Below are 19,703 nucleotides of genomic sequence, written 5' to 3' on the forward strand. Positions count from 1 at the left end.
GCATGGCTCCCTTTCACAGCCACTTCCAGAGTGGTTATTTAGGAATAATGTCAGTTATTCTATGTATTGGACTCTTAATTCACTGCCTTAAAAAAATACAAATAACTATCAACTTGTTTGTTTCTTAATTTACTGTGATAAGAAAAACTTTGAATGTCAGAAAGATTAAAATTTATAAATGAATGATGCTGAAATTATTCCAAACCTGAAAATTATTTTACCATATTTGTACCATGCTTTGCAGACAGTCCCTAACTCGCCTCGAAAGCTGCTCTTACTTACATGGTGGATTCACTCCTTCTCCAAACCACCCTCTATTAGCTCCTCTTCTAAATAACCACTCTTTTCACTTGCAGTTTCCGGCTACGCATGCACCTCCTTGTTTCGTCGAGCCATCCCATCCATCTCAAAAACACCCTCACAAAGGAACTACACTCTTGTTTGTGTGTCGAGAAACAAGAGGCACACTGAGCCACTTCCTATTCACGTAGGGTCCTTTGCATGAAGCTTCTCTTTTCCCCCTGTTTAGTGACTCCGAGCAGCTCGGACAACACGGCGAGCATGAGAGGCTCAAGCCAGTGATCCCCTCATACTGTCTGTGAATTGTACCGCATCATGCCGTGAGAACACGCTGCTGATATCTGCTGCTCCTGCACTACAAAGAACATGCAGAGTGATGAGGTAAAGAGGAACTCTGAGTATCACAGGTGGCTAAGACCACCAATGTCAGACAGCCCCGATTCAATTTGGGGGAAAGAAGGAAAACATCTATTCATCCTTGAACAAAAACGTACTCCAACTTGATGCATTATCAGTTTTTTGCAGGGTTACTGGGGATACATTTTTTTTGGTGGAGGGCGGAGGGGGTCATTGCTTTTTTTTATTTTTTTCAGTTTTCCATATTACTTGTTACTCCTTGCTTTTTCCCCTCTCCTTCTGTCCGTCTCTGTCTAATCACGTCTCTGCTTGACACAGACATGGAGAAGTTCCTTTCCATGCTGGGAGAGATAATTGACTTCTGTTCCGTGCGTGCCACAATCAAGACAGAAGACCACAGCGTATTACGAACATGTGCTGTGTACAAAATAATGTCAAAGTCAGCACACGGCTTGATTTATTTCATTTTATATTTTGTAACGATTTATGCTTCATTATGCATCTGCCCGTTACTATATTAAGCGTGGTTGGAATGTTTGAATAACAGACTTCTACATTAAGTTTGGCAACAAATCTGGACACACACAATGACCATGTTTAATGTGTGTAATGTCCTTTGGAGGGAGAGAATTTATGAGAATAATAGCTTTGGATATTTGCTCGAACAGTCGATACGGGCAACTGAACACTGAGCGGGATCATTCTTGCACCAACAGGCACTGAGCAATAAAAAGAAGAATGTGGATTTCTTACTGAAGACTCAAGGAAAGGTTTGCCTGTGTGTTTCATTATGCAAATCACCACGTGGAAATGTATTTGCATCTTTTTTTCAAAGGAACCATTTTAAATGCCTTCAATTAAAGTTACTTTCATGTATTTGAGAAGAAAATATGAATGTCAGACTGAGGCTATATACTAGGCATGTTATCAATAAGTTATTTTAAGTGAGTACATATGCATTTATTTTTATTCACATGAAATCTGCATCCATTTGAGTAGCGGCTCTAAAATAAGTTACAAATAATGCAAACATAACTACAAACAGCACTAATAATGCTAAGTGCAAGACTAGGCTACATTAGTCTCTTAATCACTAAAATATGTGGTTACTATAAATGTGCAAAAGTTATATTACATTCTAAACCTCTCAATTAATATGTAAACCAAAAAATAAACTGGCCTATACAGTCTGTAAACCTGACACAACCTCGGAAAATGGGCTATTGTAGATTAAAGCTGGGTAAAGGGCGACAACATGAATATTTGAAAATAAAGTGGTTATAGTGAAGTGCTCCAAAGCACTGCAGATTCTCAGCCAGAGAAGAGAAGTGTTGCTCTATGGTTTATGTCCCTTTCCTCATTCTGCATGAAATAAAGAAATAGTTTGACATGTTTCGCCGACAAGGTGAGCAGATCGTTACCTCTCATGTCTGTGTGTCACGTTTGCAGCAACAGACGGAGACGATGAGCTTAGCTTAGCTTAGCATAAAGACTGGACACAGAGTGAAGCAGCTCGCTTGAATTTCTGTTATCCCCCCCTTCAAGCTTATGAAGCTAAAGGACATGCTTTTATAGGGAGTTAAAAATGCTTTTCAACAATTTCTTGGTGCACAACACGAGAGGACAGATATCCTCTGGATTCTTGGAACAAACACCAGTGTAACTGTATTTTGTCAGCAAACTTTCACAGCACCTAACATATTTTGTATCATTCGAGTCATTCTTCTTATCAATGATGATAGCATTGTACTTACCAATTTAACAGCTTAACTTATTTGGAGGAGAAAGATGAACAGTAAGTCTATTATCTGTCTGTGAAATCTATCACAGCTGACAAACTGTATGGTCATTTAGGTTATCTGTCTAAACTGTTTCTTGTTTTACATTTGTAACTCCAAAAGTTCATCAAATTTGTAATAAATGGGTTTATCCTTTATTATTGCAACAGAAGAGAGCTGATCTGCAAGCCAGCTGTAGAACCCCTGTGAGAACAATTGAGTGAACCTGCATTTGATTCTGTAGGTGAGGGACATGATTTAAGGGCTTGAAGCCTTCTTATGGTTACAATTTGTATTTTGACCAATCACGTTTGAGAATGCTGTGGAACGCAAATGAGGCAGAACACCTTAGACGAAAGGCATCATCTATAGGATTTTATATTCATATCATTGATACGCAGATAGCTAGTTAAAATATGGAGCAGAAGTCTTTAACTCGTGGTAAAAGAAACTAGTCGGACAGTAAACAGTGAATGACAAACGGAGGACAGAGTATTTGCCTGGATATCGACTGTAAACATCAGAAAAGCCCAATTATGGGCTGCTGCCCCTCAGACGCTAATTTTTCATCAGATGACAGCCACTGGCCTTGTGTTATGTGAAAACAGTTTATAAGGGCTTGACTGGCAGCATATCAGACTAAATATTAATAATAATATCATAATATATTTCATAGTTTTGGTTAACTCTGCTATTATATGCGTGGGTGTATCGTATTAATCCTCACTCCACTAACCACAGTCTTACAGATGTTTCAAAATGAAGTAACCACTATTTCTTCAGGCAGGTTCAGTTGACATTTTAGCAATGAACTGCCAAATTGAGTCAGTGGGAGTTTATTCAGTTCTCATGAGTCGTATCTGAATATCAGTGCAACACTCGACAACACATCCAGCAACATATCATGTTTCATGTTTAATGAATTGAGGAAGAATCTCTGTAGTTAAATGTGATTTCTTGCTACTGTCTCTTAACTGAAATTGCAAAAGCGTCCAAATAGATGTTACTGTTCAGAGGAATGAAGTGGAAACAATCTATGCTAAAGTAAAATAGAACCTAGATGATTGAATGTGAAACACACTGTAATGATGTACATTTTTGTCTACGCACCAGTAGCCATGAAACCCATTTATCTTTCGTTCTCTCTTGTTTTTTTTTTAGAAAAGATAGGGTACTTTAGGGATGGGGTGGGGTGGGGCATTTTTCTAATAGACACACATCTTCAGTCAGAGTTTCTAAAAATTATTTTTCTTTACACTTAGTACAAAAAAAGACATCTCTACCCGTTAGTGCTTTGTTTTTAAGATACTATAACATAAATAAACAATTTATTTTCAGTGTTCAGAACATACAGTTCCAGTGTGACTGGAAAACTAACATACTCCACCATATTCCAGTTGGCAGCAGAGGGTCTAACAGAGTTCTCCTCTCAGATTTTGGTACACCTGAACGCACCATACTTACAAAATGTTCTTCATTTCTGCAAACCTCTAACATTAGCCCCAAACAGTTTAGGGGAGGGGGGGCGATTCATGTCAAAATTCACTTTTGCTCCCCTTGAGTGAGAAAAGGACAAGAACCCTTACAAGTTTTCAATCAAGACTTGATAAATCTCTCTCAGTCACCCTTCGTCAGATGCTGTCATTTTGATCTACTCCCGGGGTACTGCGTTTCCTCTCCGTGCACGAGTCTCTTGAGAAATGAACAGTCACAACTTCCTAGAGTGCGACCGAGGGCCTCATTCAGTACCTGTAGTCCCAACTTCACTGCGGATACATCAGTACGTGAGCATAACCTCTATGTGACAGTAAAGTTCTGGGGTATTACCTACTGATATTTAGCATTTACTTTCGGAAAAGCAATTAGATAAGATTCTGCTGTGCAAAACGATGCCATGAAGAGCTGATAGTGTACCTCTCCATTCCTTTTATTTCAAAATCCCTCACTGGTCCCAGTCACACTTTTATCTCGCTCTACCAGGTCTTCCTCATTCAGCTTGTACTTGGCGCCTCAATTCCTGGCACTGAGTTCCTCGCGTCCTTATTTGCAGGTAAACACCTCCGTCCTCTCACTGCACGTGTTGCACTTGACGAAGCAGCACCATTGGAACTTACAATTGCACTGCCACACTTTGGTGTACTGGTGTGTATTGTAGCCCCTGCCGCAGCACATAAGGTCGCAGCCATCTATGTGTGGTGAAGTGCGGTTGCACAGGCGTCCCTGCGTGCCCACGCTCCCTGTGGACGCATCCTCCTCGCAGTAGTTGGGCGACCTCTCGATGTAGACGAGATCGGTCTCCATGGGCTTGCGGTAGCCCTGAGTCTGCTTCACCTTGAGGTGGGTGGGCTGTCGCAGTCGGCTAGCCCGGACTACCTCCACGTGCACAGCTTCGTTGTACTTGTCCTTGAGTAGGTAGCCAATCTCGCGGAACTTTGGAAGTGTAGTCCAACAGGTTTTGGTGGTGCAGGATCCTGAGACACCGTGGCACTTGCACTCTAGCTTCATCCTTTCTTCTAGAACCTGAGAAACAATAGATAAAACACAACAGCTGTAAAACTGCATTAAATATAGACATGGAATTTAATTCCCAACATTAAATAAATTACAACCATCCTTGACAGAGGCAGAACACCAGTTTTCCTCCACTGTACACTAGACAGAGGTGTATATATATATATATATTATTTTATATCTCTGAAATCCCCCAAAAAATGGTTACAGGAAGAGGACACAAAATATTGAAAACTTTATTGATGAATCCTTTTTACTGAGATGCTAGCTTTGTTGTGCGTTGCTAGGTAGAAACAAATCTGAAATATTTCTGATGCATGTCACAAATATATCTGAATTTCTGTGTAAAAGTTGGGATGACAACAGGGAATTTAGGCTAATAAGTGTTTTGCATTGATGTAGAGCAACAGTCTTTTGTGAAATGGACATATCCAAGCATATCTGAAAATTCGAGTCATGGTTGACGTGATGTTTCATGTCCTGAGGGAAGGAAAATTGCACTTACTGGTAATATCCCATCCTGTAATTTAGTCTACCTAAACCACATCAATGACAGGGAAAAGTAAACATGGATCTCATGCAACTATCAATCATCTTGGATCATTTGAAGCCAGATTATTGTCTCATTGAATGTGTTGCACATGCAGCACAAAACAAAGACAAACTCGATGAATTGTTTACAGCTGGACAAACTTCTTGAGGTTCACTTGAATGCTCAGTCAATATTGTGATAAATAGAAGAAAGCAACGTTGCCACGTGCACAAAAACAGATTTGAATAAATCTGTTAACCTAATATCCGATAGCCTCCAAGCTACATCAAACATACAGGTCAGAGTCCTCTTAAAGGCACTAATTATTGCCTCACTTCTTGGTTTTAATTTCTCTTTGAGGTTATCTCCAACATATGGTACCCAGGGAAGAACGTTTTTTTCTTTGCTGCTGACTCCTCTGGATTTTGGGAAATATTGTGTACCATCATCAGCGTCAAGAATGAGTCTTTTTACCGGTTGGCCAAAAAAACTCAAATACCTCAAAATAAAAACTGTACCCCTTCACTTTCTGATGAACTCACTGGTCAATGAACAGACCAAAGAGATGGTTGAAGTTTGAATGGGTTGTGTTAACACATTTGTTACAGTCTTGCCATGGCCCTTTTAACACAATTGGGAATCCCCCGCTTGGTTGAATGGTGTAATGGGCCTTTGTTGCACAAGATGTTTGGCTGAAAGGCCTTTTCTTGGCACCTATCACATATCATAATTTCTATTTCTATCAGACACTAATTAACTGTGTCCATCAGAGCATCCAATTGGTTTCTAATTAGTCCAATATGACCAGATTTTCCTTCAACACACCCACCCAATTCAAGAAGAAGTATGATGCAGATCTCAGAATGATTCACAGGGTGTTTTATATTTGGTTTGGTAACGAAACCAATTGTAATTTTAGTTCAGTTCCAATGACGCTTCATATCAGTGATTGAAAAACAAAATCTCAGCTGGATCCCATTGGAGGCACACGCTCCGCCCTCATCAGGAGTCATCTTGCTACATAAAACAGCAGCATATTCTAATAATTAAATCACCAGTAAAGGTCCCATTTAAAGGTCCGATTTACAATGGGTCCCTTGTGTGATTATACAGTTGTAATGTCCCTGCAATAAAGACAATATTTATCTGAAAACATTAAAGTATTTCCTGTCACACAAAGTATTAACTCCACTGTACCTGATTTCAGAGATGGTGACAGAGGTTTACTTGTGATACTTAGTGCTCTGTCCTACAAAACTATGAACCTCTGCAGCACCAGTGATGTGCAAATGTGACCTGTAGCACTTTGCAGCTAACAGTTAGCATCAGGGCACTACTTAACAGCTGTCAATAAACTAAAACACACACTGTGGTGGATTGAACAATCGTTTTTCAATCCACACTTCTGATGTGTGACAGTTATCCAACCCGCCCTAGTGCTAATCTAAAGGTTAAACAAAGAGTATATCCAGTGGCAGCTCAGACCTCTGTGTTCGTAAGAAAAATATCTTCCATTCTGAGACAGACCTCCACTTTCCTTCTGTCTCAGCAAAGACATAATCTGATGTTTTGCACATCCTCCTCGAATTCAAGTTTCCGAGCCCCGAGTGAGAGCAGCGACAGTGCCAGCTCTAGCCCTGGCAGTCCAACATGCCAGCACCATGGCATTCAGCGCAGACCCTCTCAGTCTGCTGTGTTAACACCGGCATTGTCGGCCTGCTTTCACACCCTGAATAGACGCACTGTCGTTTGATGCAGTCAAAGTGACATGTTTTGGTATTGTGTAGAGAACTGCAATAATATCCTTTTCCTGACTTTAGGCTTCATAATTCTATGAAAGGACCTAAGGGGCGATGGCAGTCCATCTGGCAACCATTGGCCAGGCTTCACGTTCCCAGTAGACACGATAAAGCCTGTTATTAATTAGATCCATTTGTCAACATAACATCATCTCTTCTCTTTTATTCGCCTTTCACAATCTCCTCTTTTTTTTTTTCTGCACGACTGTTCTTGGATGACTAATAGCAAACAAACATGTCCATAATGAACTTTTCCAACATACTCTCTTAGAAATGATTGCCAATAAAAGGCTGAAGAGATCCAAGCTGCTGAAAGGCTGTCTGTGTGATCAATCAATCAACGGCCAGATCAATCAGAGCTCTCTGTCACATGACTGTATGACTTCTAGCACTTTAACTGGGATTGTTTGCTATTCTGTACTGGAACACATTAGGACACACACGTGTGCATCCATGCACACACACACACACAAACACGCACACACACACACACACACACACACACACACACACACACACACACACACACTCACACACACATATACACACACAGACACAAACATGATTGGAGACTCACCTAAACTCTAACATAAACTTATTTTATGTCATCAATTTTTCATTCTCTTTAAAAAATACTAAAATGTTATTACAACCTGGGCCTGATTTTCCTCATAATTTCCATCGCTGAAAAACATTGTTCCAGGGGGACAAAAAATGACCTTGTTGGGTTTAATGAATGTTTTTTGCCTTTACATTCATTTGTTAAGTTAAATGGCATTACTACTTAACGGAATGATAAAAGCTCTATCTGTGGCTCTATTTTCATCACCTCTGGGAAAAACATGGAAAAAAAAGCATCTGAGGTTCTTTACCTTCCTCCCCGCCTCATTGTTATGCAGGTTCATGAGGCGGCGTGGGGTCTTTTTAATCTCCCGGGCATCCACGAACCGGCGAGAGAACTCGATGCCGTACTTGATGTCGGCTGAGCAGCCTCCCCACTTCCAGCCCTCCTCCTGGTTGTAATACCCCTGCTTCTCACGGTCGCAGCCGCACTGGCTCAGGTTGCCCTGGCTGCAGGCTGCAGTGATGGCGTGGGCCACCCCTGCCGCTGTGATGGCATAGGTGAACGCTGCTTCCCGGCTGCCTGGAAGAGGAGAAAGAGATCTTTTTAGGAATACTTGGATAAAACGAGATACCATGACCACTTTGTGGGATGACTTCTAGGTGAGTCACATGACACAACACAATACAAAACCCCAGCACACATTTTGATCACAAGCAAATGTTTAGCACCTGATATAAGGCATTGAGCACAATGTAAATATGTTGTATAACAGGTCAGACAGCCTTTATTGTTATCTATCCTTCGGTAGTTTTGTAAACCTTACACCCTGACATTCCAGTCCCATCATCCAACACCGCAATGTGATCTCGATAAACAGCACCAAAAATTCAAAGTCCGCTCCCCGATCTTGATAACCTACCAAAAATCCCCCCCCCCCCCCCCCCCCCTCTCCCAAACAGCTTCCCTCCTGCACCTTGGTAGAAAAGTGGTCACATTTCCGACCGCAAAGTCCCTGGGCCCAGTCTGCGAGAGAGCAGTGTTGGAATTCCAGTTTGGGGAGAGCTGGTGTAGGTGCTGTCCAAAGTGCTGAATTCCTCTAAGCACCTTGTACTGTTGCCCACAGTGAGCAGCTGGGGTCTGCAGGTCTCACTGCCTCACTTGCGCAGTACACTGCCAAAACAAGAGGCACTCTGGGGAGCCAGAGCCGCATGGCACCAAGACTGCACATGATAGGATTAGCAGCTAAGGATGTATGTATTACCTGTGGCAGGTTGCGTACTCCTGTGTCAAAATTATGTAAATCCAAATAAATGTCCTGTCTGGGCTGTCACTCAATATGAAGCCTCAAACTGAAGGATTATATTATTCTCAAAGATATGCAACAAATCTCTAGCTTTGTCTGATGTATTTGAATAAAATGCAAAAAAGCAAAATTGATGATAACAAATAATCACCATATACAGTGTAATATTACATCAGTTGCTTAAACTATTTTGCTCATAACATGGTCAATAAAAGAGCCTAGTGTGAAGCATTCAAACGCTCTAGCTTGTTTTGTTGAGGTACTCAATTTGCATTGAAATAAAACAGAGAAAGGCTGAAACTGTCAACTGACATTCATTATTAATAAATGACTTGAATGATTAATATGTTTTTGAATTTGTTATTGGTTAATTATCCAAATTATAGGATCACATTAAGGTTCTTTGGAACATTAGAGGGATCAGACTTTAAAGGCCTCTCCTGGTCGAAAACAGACCGTGGGTTATTACAACCCTGCTCTCCCTTCAACTGGCAGTAATCTGGAAAAGGGCCGAGCAGCAGAAACAAAGCTAACCGCAAAGTGTTTCAGGGGCCTTTCAGCATGCGGAGAGGAATGTTTGTAAGACTTTTGATGTATGTTGTGTAATGTACTCAATTAGTGGAATATCTCTAGGTGAAATTCTTCTGCCCCTCAGATAACCAAAAGCTTTTTGTTGATATATGATTCCGTCAATGGCTTTCAAAGAAGTTGCATAACAGACTGCACGTTCTTTCCCTGCAGAGAGGAGAAGATGCACATGCGAAGAGCGAAGGATCAATAAATCAACCGTGATCAGATATTCCTCCGTCTGATTTACTTAAATATAACGATAGCAGGCTGTGTCGTGCTCAAACAGCAGATGAGACACATCTACGATGTGTTTTCATAGGTACAGAGTTTAAACATATATACAAAACCTCCTGCCAGCTACAACAGATGTGGATCTGGTGAAAACTCAAAATAAAGTAAAATGTCATATAATGTAAACATTCAGTTACCTATAATAAATACGCTGTCAGACACTGCAGACAAACCCACAGTCGTATCCACCAAAAACAGAAATAATACCCTGAAATGAGCAAACGGACACAGTGTTTACATCTGCAGCAGCAAAGTACGACAATAAAGTGGAAATTATATGGAAACAAAACACACACAAAAAACATGTTTCAGATGTGAGAGAAAAAAATACACCATGGCCCGTGTCCCTTTGCCTGACCAAATAAACTCTTAACCATTTTGAAGTTTACTAGGCATAAAATCTTTGCTTATTTTACCTCATTAAATGGAAGCAGACAGTGCAGTCAGATAGCGCCAAGACTGCTAGTGTTAGCTGGAGCCTAGCCTAGCCAAGTACAATTGTAAAATGTACGTATCTATAGTGTTTTTATGTTCATGGAGCTTTTTATCTGCATATTAAAAGCAATTTGCATGAAGCACTTCTTACCATACGGATTATACCCGGTCATCTGTTTTCCATTTCACTTCCTCCTCTCTCTTTTGCACCTCTTATTCTGGTCTCAGGGGCATTTTCTGAACTCTCAAAGATGTTTTCACCCAAAGCCACTGTTAATTTCCTACCCTGGCACTGGTGCTGCAGAGCTAATACCACGGCCACAGGTTTGCCTGGTGGGGACTGACTCACGACCGCTTTCTTCTCTGGTTAGCAGCAGAGCTTTGCCCCACCAGCTTGTGGTAATTTTCTGCTGCCCCCACCTCACACACACATGCACAAACGGAGTTGCCCAGCTGTAAACGTATGCACGTTCACATGCACGCACATGGCCAGTCAACGGCCACATAATAAAAATACACAACACACTGCCCTCCACCCTCACACACATGCACTGTTAAAAACACATTTGCACATAGACGCACAAACAGAGCGCCAGTTGTAATGTTTAAAACAGGATAAAGGCAGTTTCCAGAGAAAGGGTGGTTCCCGGAGCCGGAGATGCATGCCCATTTCTGGGCCCATTGAGTTGTGCTGCTCATGGGGAAAATGATGATGGAGCTTGTACTGGATGTCACCCCCCTGGTGGGTCTGGCACTGCCAAGGCTCTGCCTGGCCAAAAGGAAAGCCAATTACACAAGCCAGGGAACTGTGGTGATCAAGACCCTCTTTTTTCTTTGTGCAACGAACCAAAAACACATCAGAATTTGGGAAATTGCATTTTTAGCACTTGAAATACACTGTCCACTTGGTATAAATATTCACTTGGAGCCTTCAGTCCAAACATGGTTATATTATGTGCGATAATATTCACTCCAAAAAAATGTAGAGTAATGCTTGGACTGTAGAAAAACACATTAGAAGAAGATTAGAATCTATATATGACGAATAGAATGTGCCCAAAATAACAGAAATCAAGCTAACGGAAACCAAATATCACATGGTGCTGCTAATGTTCTGAACAAAACAAATACACTAATACAACCACAAGCAGGAAATTCCATATTATTACCAACAATGCTTTTGTTAATCATTGTGCATAATCACTGTGCTCCTGCGCCCTAAGAGAGGAAGGCCCTGCTTTGCTGAACAGACGTGTGGTTGATGAAATGTGGAGGAGGAGGGGGAAAAAAGCACCCATAACAGCAGCAGAAAGCCCTGAAGAAGCTGGCCCCAGAGTCCTGACAGCCCTCCAGGAGGAACCACCCTGGGATAGCCTCGCAAGCTGCCAGTGGAAAATTGGAGTGACCAGAAAAACCTCAATGAACTTGGAAACATCCAGGGGAGAAGAATGAGGGAATATTAAACCAGATGTCTAATGGAGTTTAGTGGCAAGTGTCTGCAACACTATCCAAGAAAGTAAGGGAGAAGATCAGTCTGGATTCACCCTGAACAGGTACAAGAGCCCATAAACAAGCATTAAATATCCCGTGATATCCTGGTGTCAGGGACGGAAACCGGAGATGCAGTTAAAGCTACACACTCAGTGCGCCTTGGCCTTCACATTAACTGACCACAACACTTTGGATGCCGGCCCCTGCTGCGATGCCCGTCATGTCTCTTGACCGTCTGCCAAAACAGGGACACAAAAAGAAGTCTCTGGATGTAGTGGCTCGCCGCTGAAATGGCAATATGTGTTTAGAGCCGGAGGAAGGCACACCACGGGACAAATTTCACAGGACACAGCACGGGAGATTTACAACTGACGACACCGAACGAGCCGTGCCGGTGCAATGTATGCTAGCTGATCTGGCAACACTACAGCTGACCTCAACGGGTCTCGTATCCGTCGCCGCTCACGGCCCATGCTGAGGCTTTGCTGCTGACAAGAGAGGAAATAGAAAAGATATACTGAGGAGACTTGGGCTACTGACTGAAATACAGCCCAAGGTCGGTTTTGTTGTGCCCGTCCAGAGACAAAGGCTTGAAATCTAAACTGAAGGAAAGTTTTCTAGCAGGTGAGCCACCAAATGGACAACAACCATGTCTTATACTATTTTATTATACCTCTTATCTCACTTTCTAAATACCACAGTTGCATTTCTTGATTGATATTATGATAAAACTCACGCGTGCATAATGGCTGTGTGTACAAGATTTACTTCCTGGCACCAAGAAAGCGACTGACAACCAGGGTCACATTTCTTGTTTATGTCAGCGTCCTCGGCAACAAAGGTTGAGAGCTTGATTCTGCCAATTTGAGGTTGCACGAGCACATAAGAAGGTCTGTGGCCGACACGAGCTGCAGTGAAGCATGCACACACAGGACGCTGCATCACAGATGCAACTTCATCACTACGAGTTCGGCTGGAACACGGTGACTTGCCAAGCAACAGGAACATGCACATACACACACAGACACACACATTCACACAAACACACACACACAGCTTGGGCCCGGCAAAGCCCAGCAGTGCAGCTGAATGGCCTCTCCACACAAGCTGAGCCTGTTGGTGGAGCAGTGAAGGGGAAAGCTTTTTAAAGGCCCCCCCTCACCCCGGACATGCACTCACAGTGCAGGGACATCGGAGGATTGGATTGCATAAGAAATTACATCATTTCAAAAACACAATGATACACTGGAGTTTTAAAACGTTGTATCCATTAAGCACAAGGACATCCTGTCAGAGACAAAGGCACCGCAGTGAACAAAGGGGAAGGTGTCACCTACTGGTGGCCAGGAGTCTTTGCACTTGGGGTATTGTTGACAGTGAATCATGAACTGGGCAAGCAACTTTTTTTTTCACTTCAGGGCCAGGCAGTCAACAATCATATCATCACCTGCCCCTTTGATGAATTTGTTGGCTAACTTTGGTGAGGTTGTTTTCCACCCTATTCTTTCTGAGCTGTGGCTCACAGGTTAGAAAGGGTTGTCCACCAACCAGAAGGTTGATGGTTCAATCCCAAGCACCTCCAGTCTGCCACTGAGGATTGGAAAGACAGTGTTTGAATGGTGTGCGATAGAAACAGCACTGTGCATAGCAGGAATGCACGAATGTGTGTGACTGAATGAATGAATGTGACTTGTGCTTGTAAAGTGGTTTGAGTGGTCAGTAAGACTGGAAAAACCAATGTATAAATACAGTTACATTGACGTTACTGCACTTCCAGCATACAAACAAAATGAAAACGATCTATCTAAAAAGATCCCCACTTTTCATAAAAAAAAAGGTATCTAAGATAAATTCAAAATATGACGACCTACTAATCGGCACAGGAGTGAATAAAATTAAAGTCTGATGTGGTATGATTTCAACATTGATCATGCGTGAAAGTATATTCCATCAAAAGAGATATTTTTCCACACTCCACATATACAATATAATTATGACACCAGAAACACTGAAAACAAGCTCTAACCAAAGCCGTCTCTGAGATGGAACTGTGTCTCCAGGGCCTCATAGAGGGGGAAGAAAGCTGGAGGAAAATCCAGAGCTTTGTATACCAATCACTGAACTGGCTAATGTGCTCTCTACTACTGTTTTCCGTTCCGCTTTATGTACCGTTGCTATGAACATATGCTCCCAGCAAATTATAGACAAAGTTGTGGTCCGTGAGGTTTGCAGCTCGAGGAATTAGCACAGCCGTGTTCCTGTACAATAAAATAATATTGTTTTACCAGAACTAGACTCCACATTCTCTGCGTACTCACATCATAGAACCGGGGAAGTGACACACTTTGGCATAAGGCTCACCATAGGGTCTCAAGCTTGATTTGTGTAATAAGGAGGGCTTTGAGCAGTAAAGCTAAAACAATTATAAGGGTATTTAACGTTGCCGGTATTAAACACTAAGAATCTCAGTAAGCTGCCTCCCAGGCGCAGAAAATTGGGCTGGCAGAAAGAACGTCTCCAAAGAATCCCTTTTATTCCCTGATCTCCCTGAGGTGGAGATGCTTTTCAGACTGAATACCGAGGCTTGCTAAAACAAGCACAAATCCTTCTTCCCACACTTTCATCTGAATAATTAGACCAAATGAGGACCTCACCTGCTCGGCTCATAAACTGTGGCCCTGAATGTGCTGTAAACGGTCATCATTGAGTTCATGCGAGGACAGTAGTTAGCATTTTCCTTCATTTCAATCCCATTTGACTTCCGATGGCAATATATATATATCTATCACACATCATATCATTAAAAACACCATCATCACTATATCAACAAATCAAATACTACACTGATGACATGTTTCCTCCATTGTTAAGAAACCTCCAGACCTAACATTTCCATATTTGCTGAAATTCATCAAACCCTCGAGAAAAAACCACCTCTCTCTAGGTCTCTTGACATCCTCTAAACTCCTACTTGCATCTCTTTGCCTCAAAGCCACTAACTCTCCGTCTCTCCCTGCTCTCACCTACGTGGGCCAGTAGCTGTGTGATTGTTGGCACATGTAAATGTCCAGTGGCAGCCCTGCGTGTAGAGAATACAGTGATCGGCCTGGGATTGTGCGGAACAAAGCGCACTGTGAGATTACAGTTGATCCTCTCGCATCCTGTTTCCTCCTGCGTCTAGCAGTACTGGCAGACACAGACAGACGCAGATCCCACCGATAACACAACGCCGCAGGGAGGGATGGGCGAATGTCACACACACATAACACACACAGGGGCCCAGGGGTCAGGGCCCAGAAAGACCCTGGACCAAGTCAGCAGACAGACGGTGGGTGGGCAGGAGGGAAAGAGAGAGAGAGAGAGAGTGAGAGAGGGGTGAGGGAAAGAAGTGGGACCCCAGCTCCCGACACACCCACACAATCTGAGACAGAGACAGAGCTGATGAATGAACAAGGAAAAGGGGCCTGGTGATGATAGCACCGTTTGGCTGCAGAGGACGAGAGGCCCCACCCTGCATGACGATGTTGTGGGCAGGGGATGTGAGGCGAAAAATATTGGGAGAAAAAGAGGAAGAGATGACCTTTATCAAGCCATGATGACCACAGCCCACACACTGGAGAACAACAAAGCATCAGACTGCCCTATCTGATAACGCTTGGGGAAAGATCCGACACACTGACACTCACAGAAACACACACAGATACATACGAGAGCTCTGTTTTCTCTGGGCTCACGTGGAGGAGGGCCGAGAGGATTACGGCAACCCACATCACGATGGGCTGAAAAATAGGCCTTTTATCCACCACTGTTCCACCATAACACAATGCACGCGTCATTTCCACACTCTTATCCACGTGGTATGGAGCACTCCGCTGCCTGGGAATGAATCCGCAGTGTTACTGGTATAGCTTGGCACTACAATGTACCAGAGATGTTGTTTTGCGATATATACCAACCGCAAATCCACCGCCCTTCCGTGCAAAAATGACAAGTATTTCTATATCGTTATTATATCCTATAACAGAGTAGGGTGAATGAGTCAATAACCACAATTTGCGTTTAGAGTGCAAAACCAACAAGAAACAAATCCCACAAAGGGTAAAACCTTGGCGGCAGCGAGATGATTGATGGCATTTTGGGAGAGTTCACCGGTGTCAAAGTATCCACTTGTGTGCTCTTGAAAAACCTCCAGTTTTGAAGAATGGCTTTTTCACTGTCTTTATTAGTCCTGGGCACAACACTCACTGCCAACGAACTAAGCTCATATGTCAGGCCGGCTAACGCTCAAGTCAGAGTTGAACTGTGAAGTTTCGCTCCGTAATGATGATGGCCTTTAAAATATAAGAAGCACAGAAATCTGTCATCTGTCACAATTTCTTTTTTTCTTGAATAATGATTGGGTTCGACATAGGTGGCTACAGTTCCACTGTGTGACTGACTTATTTGCTTTCCGGGGAAGAATGTTTATCCTGTAGCTGATATTTAACTTTCTATTTTTAAGACGGCATCGCTTAGTGATTTAAAAGGAGTTCAGCTGAGCAAAATTAATATCTCAACTTGCATTTCCTTTTACTCTGTCAGAACGAGGAAACAAAGCAAGCACAGAACCACACAGTCATTTGAATAGATTTTCTTGTCCGTTCATTATTAACCTAAGGTTGGACTGTGACGCTGTACTTGCTTTCTGCAGGGATATGATTTCACCACAAATGACCATCAACTGATTCCGAGAAAGGAGAAGGAGCTGCGCCAGTGCGTTCTAAATCTGTGAGCATTCTGTTGTCTTCAAACTGAGAGATTGTAGTGCAGTGTAGGAGAGGAAATCTGCTTGAAATGTGGCAAAACTTTAGCAACCTACACTAGTCACTATAATAATAATAATTGCTGTTATGCCACACAAATTGTCTTCAGTGCTTTGTGAATTCCCTGGCCAAGAAGGCGTACAGCTCTTTCGGGAAAACTTTATTGGCATCGCTTTGCTTCTCAAATAAGAAGTAAAACCATAAGTTTTTAATTCAAAACTGTGAGCTGAATGAATACACTGTATATTAGTTTTCATTTTCAAAATCAGTAAAGACATGTAAACCTAAATTCAGTTCAAATTCTCACTGACATGCTGCATCCAAACAAAAACAGACGCCAAAACTTTAAATCTACAGTCAATTCTGTTTTTTAGAAAACTGCATGCGATGTCAAAGACCAGGCCAAAAGCCTCCTCCACTGTTATAACTGGGAACAGCCAAAAAAACAACCTCACCAAGACCCATGTCGGCCTCTATCTTCCTGTAGTGACCCTTCTCCCTCCTCTGAGAGGGAGCCCAGCTTGGAGGAGTCCTGCATCTCCCCATCAAGTCTTTGCCTGTACAGAACTTCTTTCTTAACAAGGGTTTTTCACTGAACCTGCTGAGTTAAACATCCTTTTTCTTATACTGGTTGGGGCCCTGAGGCAAATAACTCCTGGCAGGTGGATCACTTCTGTTTTCACCAAGGAGAGGTGGATTAAAGAGGGATTGGCAGGAAGGTTTATACCATAAAGAAGGATGGGTAAATACAGACATGAAAACACAGTCTATTGTCTGACAAACGATCAGCCTAAGCCTTCATATTTTCGGGGGGAAAGATTTCTTATCCGGTTTCCTTTTTCTCATTGTAAGTGTTTTCATGTTATCGGTCATGAAGCACAGCTTTGGGCAACAACTCAGTGAGGCACGATGTAGGTCACAGTGGAAAGGAGAACTTTCCCTGCTTCTTTTCAACAACAATAATACGTAACAATCCTCCTTTCAATTCTAGCTGTAAGACAATTTGCTGCTTTAAACTGCAGCTGAATTGTTTGTCACTACTATACCAATGGATCTTTAGCAGTCTTATCTCTGCAGGAAACGGCTCACCTGCTCAAGTGCAGCATCTATTCTTGTGCAATGAGCCAGAGGCAGCTTGTTTGAACTTTTGTAATATTTCACTGCCGGCACAACAAGAAACCTCTTTCAGATGAAAAGCATGACTCAGGACAGTGACAAACTAGCTGGAAAGTCAAACAGAGTAACCAGAGCAGGCCGTTTTACGACAAGAGGCCAGTGTTGGCTTTTGATGCTGAGAGTAGCCGTTGAAAGGTGTCCATTTTCCAGCTCGCCTACATCAAGTGCATTGCAGTTTGAACAGAGCTGTGAGGTGCTCACGGGCAGAGCTTTGAAATGAAGGACAACTCTTATAAAGGTTGTTTGCCACAAGAATGTCTGATGTTAAACGTTTTAAGTTGAAACATATCACTATAGAAGAAATCTAGAATGGCATAGCTCCGCCAAGTCCCCTTCAATTCTCCACCCTGTTAATTTGTACGCAGTTCTGATACTATTAAACATACTGACAAGGTTTTGACTCCCTAGACTGAGCCATGATTATCTCAGCAACACATTTGTGGTTGTTACAGGTTTCTAGCCCCATTTGTACGTGCCCCCTTCAGGGTCATATACCTGATATACCGTTACAGCAAGTTTCGTCAAAATCAGCTCGGTAGTTGTTGTGTAATCCTGCAAGCAAACCAATCGACCGACCAACCAACAGTAGAGGTCAAAGCATAACCCCCTTGGCAGAGGTAAAAGGTACAAACATGTTGTGATAGTGACAAACATTTGTAAATAACTGAATCTATCGCAGTGAGGAAGTAGAATACCACCGCCAAGGCCAAACAGCCCCCTTAAATTCAAGCGAGTAGCGCTACAATACATGTACTAATTGATAACACTCCCCTAAATGTGCCTAATTCTTTTCATCAAGATCCACAAATTATTCCCCTGAAAATTGGTGAAAATAAAAAAGCCCATTCTTGCAGTGTTTAATAAAACCAGACTTTTACGGGTTCTTCCTTGTCCCATGCCCCATCCTTCCAAGTTTAAAGGAAATCTGTTCTGTAGTTTTTTTAACAATCTTGCTGATGAACAAACAAAGACACAAACCAGGAGTGAAGACATATTCTCTTGGTGGAGGGATTAGGTATTATGTATATAATATAAGTTGAAGTATGGGGATATGGCGCAACGATCGCTCCCTGGATCTCAAACCCATCAACATATGTGAGATGAGTTAACAGAAACCACATGGGGCTTTCAATGCACTTCACACGTGGGTGAATGCACTCAAATATGCATAATGAAACTGCATCAACAAATTACAGCCAGGGGATCAGCCTTGACAGGAATATTTAAAATAAAACGCTTCATCCAGAAACCAGGCCAAGTATTATGATTGGAGGATTGACCGCGTTTGGCATTCCTATCCTGAATATACCCTTCCTCCTGACTCAATGATGGATCTGTCTCTAATTTTATTATTACTTCTTAATAGACTGCAACAATCCTCTCGATGACACCCATTTCTGTTCGCGCAGGGTAATTCATTCCATATTTCTACAGACCAACGGTACTGAATGGTGCCAACACCGTGGCAGGGCACAGGGGGGGAGAGACTGCTAAATCTGCTTTCGCAAAGGAAACAGAGATGCGCTTAAATTGCGAGTTTCAAATCTCACTGCAAGTTTATGCTGTTGTCCTTCAATTTGTCAGTTAGGGCACAATGAGTGAGCCATGCGCTTTGTGCAAAACGGAGAAACTGTTGAGGGGTAGAACTGCAACATGAACAGGGATGCTTTCATTTTTCCATCAATCCATCTGACCTCAAGTCTTGTGTTCAGCAGAGTGTCAGGGAACAGAGGAGGTGCCAGCAGAAGCTCTGAAGTGAGCACACTTTTCTGTTTACAGTAGATGGGTGAAAT

At 42.4% G+C, this 19,703-nt stretch overlaps 1 protein-coding gene across 2 annotated transcripts in view; it reads right to left on the minus strand.

The window, feature by feature from the left end:
* Nucleotides 1-1,555: 1,555 nt before the first annotated feature.
* The window catches only part of wnt7bb (wingless-type MMTV integration site family, member 7Bb), a 30,719-nt gene continuing 12,571 nt past the window's right edge, over nt 1,556-19,703 (minus strand). For both annotated transcript variants that reach the window (XM_053427292.1, XM_053427293.1), the window contains exons 3-4: nt 8,150-8,421; nt 1,556-4,955 (exon numbers count right to left, since the gene is read on the minus strand). In XM_053427292.1, the coding sequence (XP_053283267.1) occupies nt 4,476-4,955; nt 8,150-8,421 (752 nt within the window). In that variant the 3' untranslated portion in view covers nt 1,556-4,475. The remainder of the gene's footprint in view (nt 4,956-8,149; nt 8,422-19,703) is intronic.

The sequence above is a fragment of the Pleuronectes platessa genome, chromosome 7, assembly GCF_947347685.1.
Source record: "Pleuronectes platessa chromosome 7, fPlePla1.1, whole genome shotgun sequence".
In the NCBI taxonomy this organism is placed as follows: domain Eukaryota; kingdom Metazoa; phylum Chordata; class Actinopteri; order Pleuronectiformes; family Pleuronectidae; genus Pleuronectes; species Pleuronectes platessa.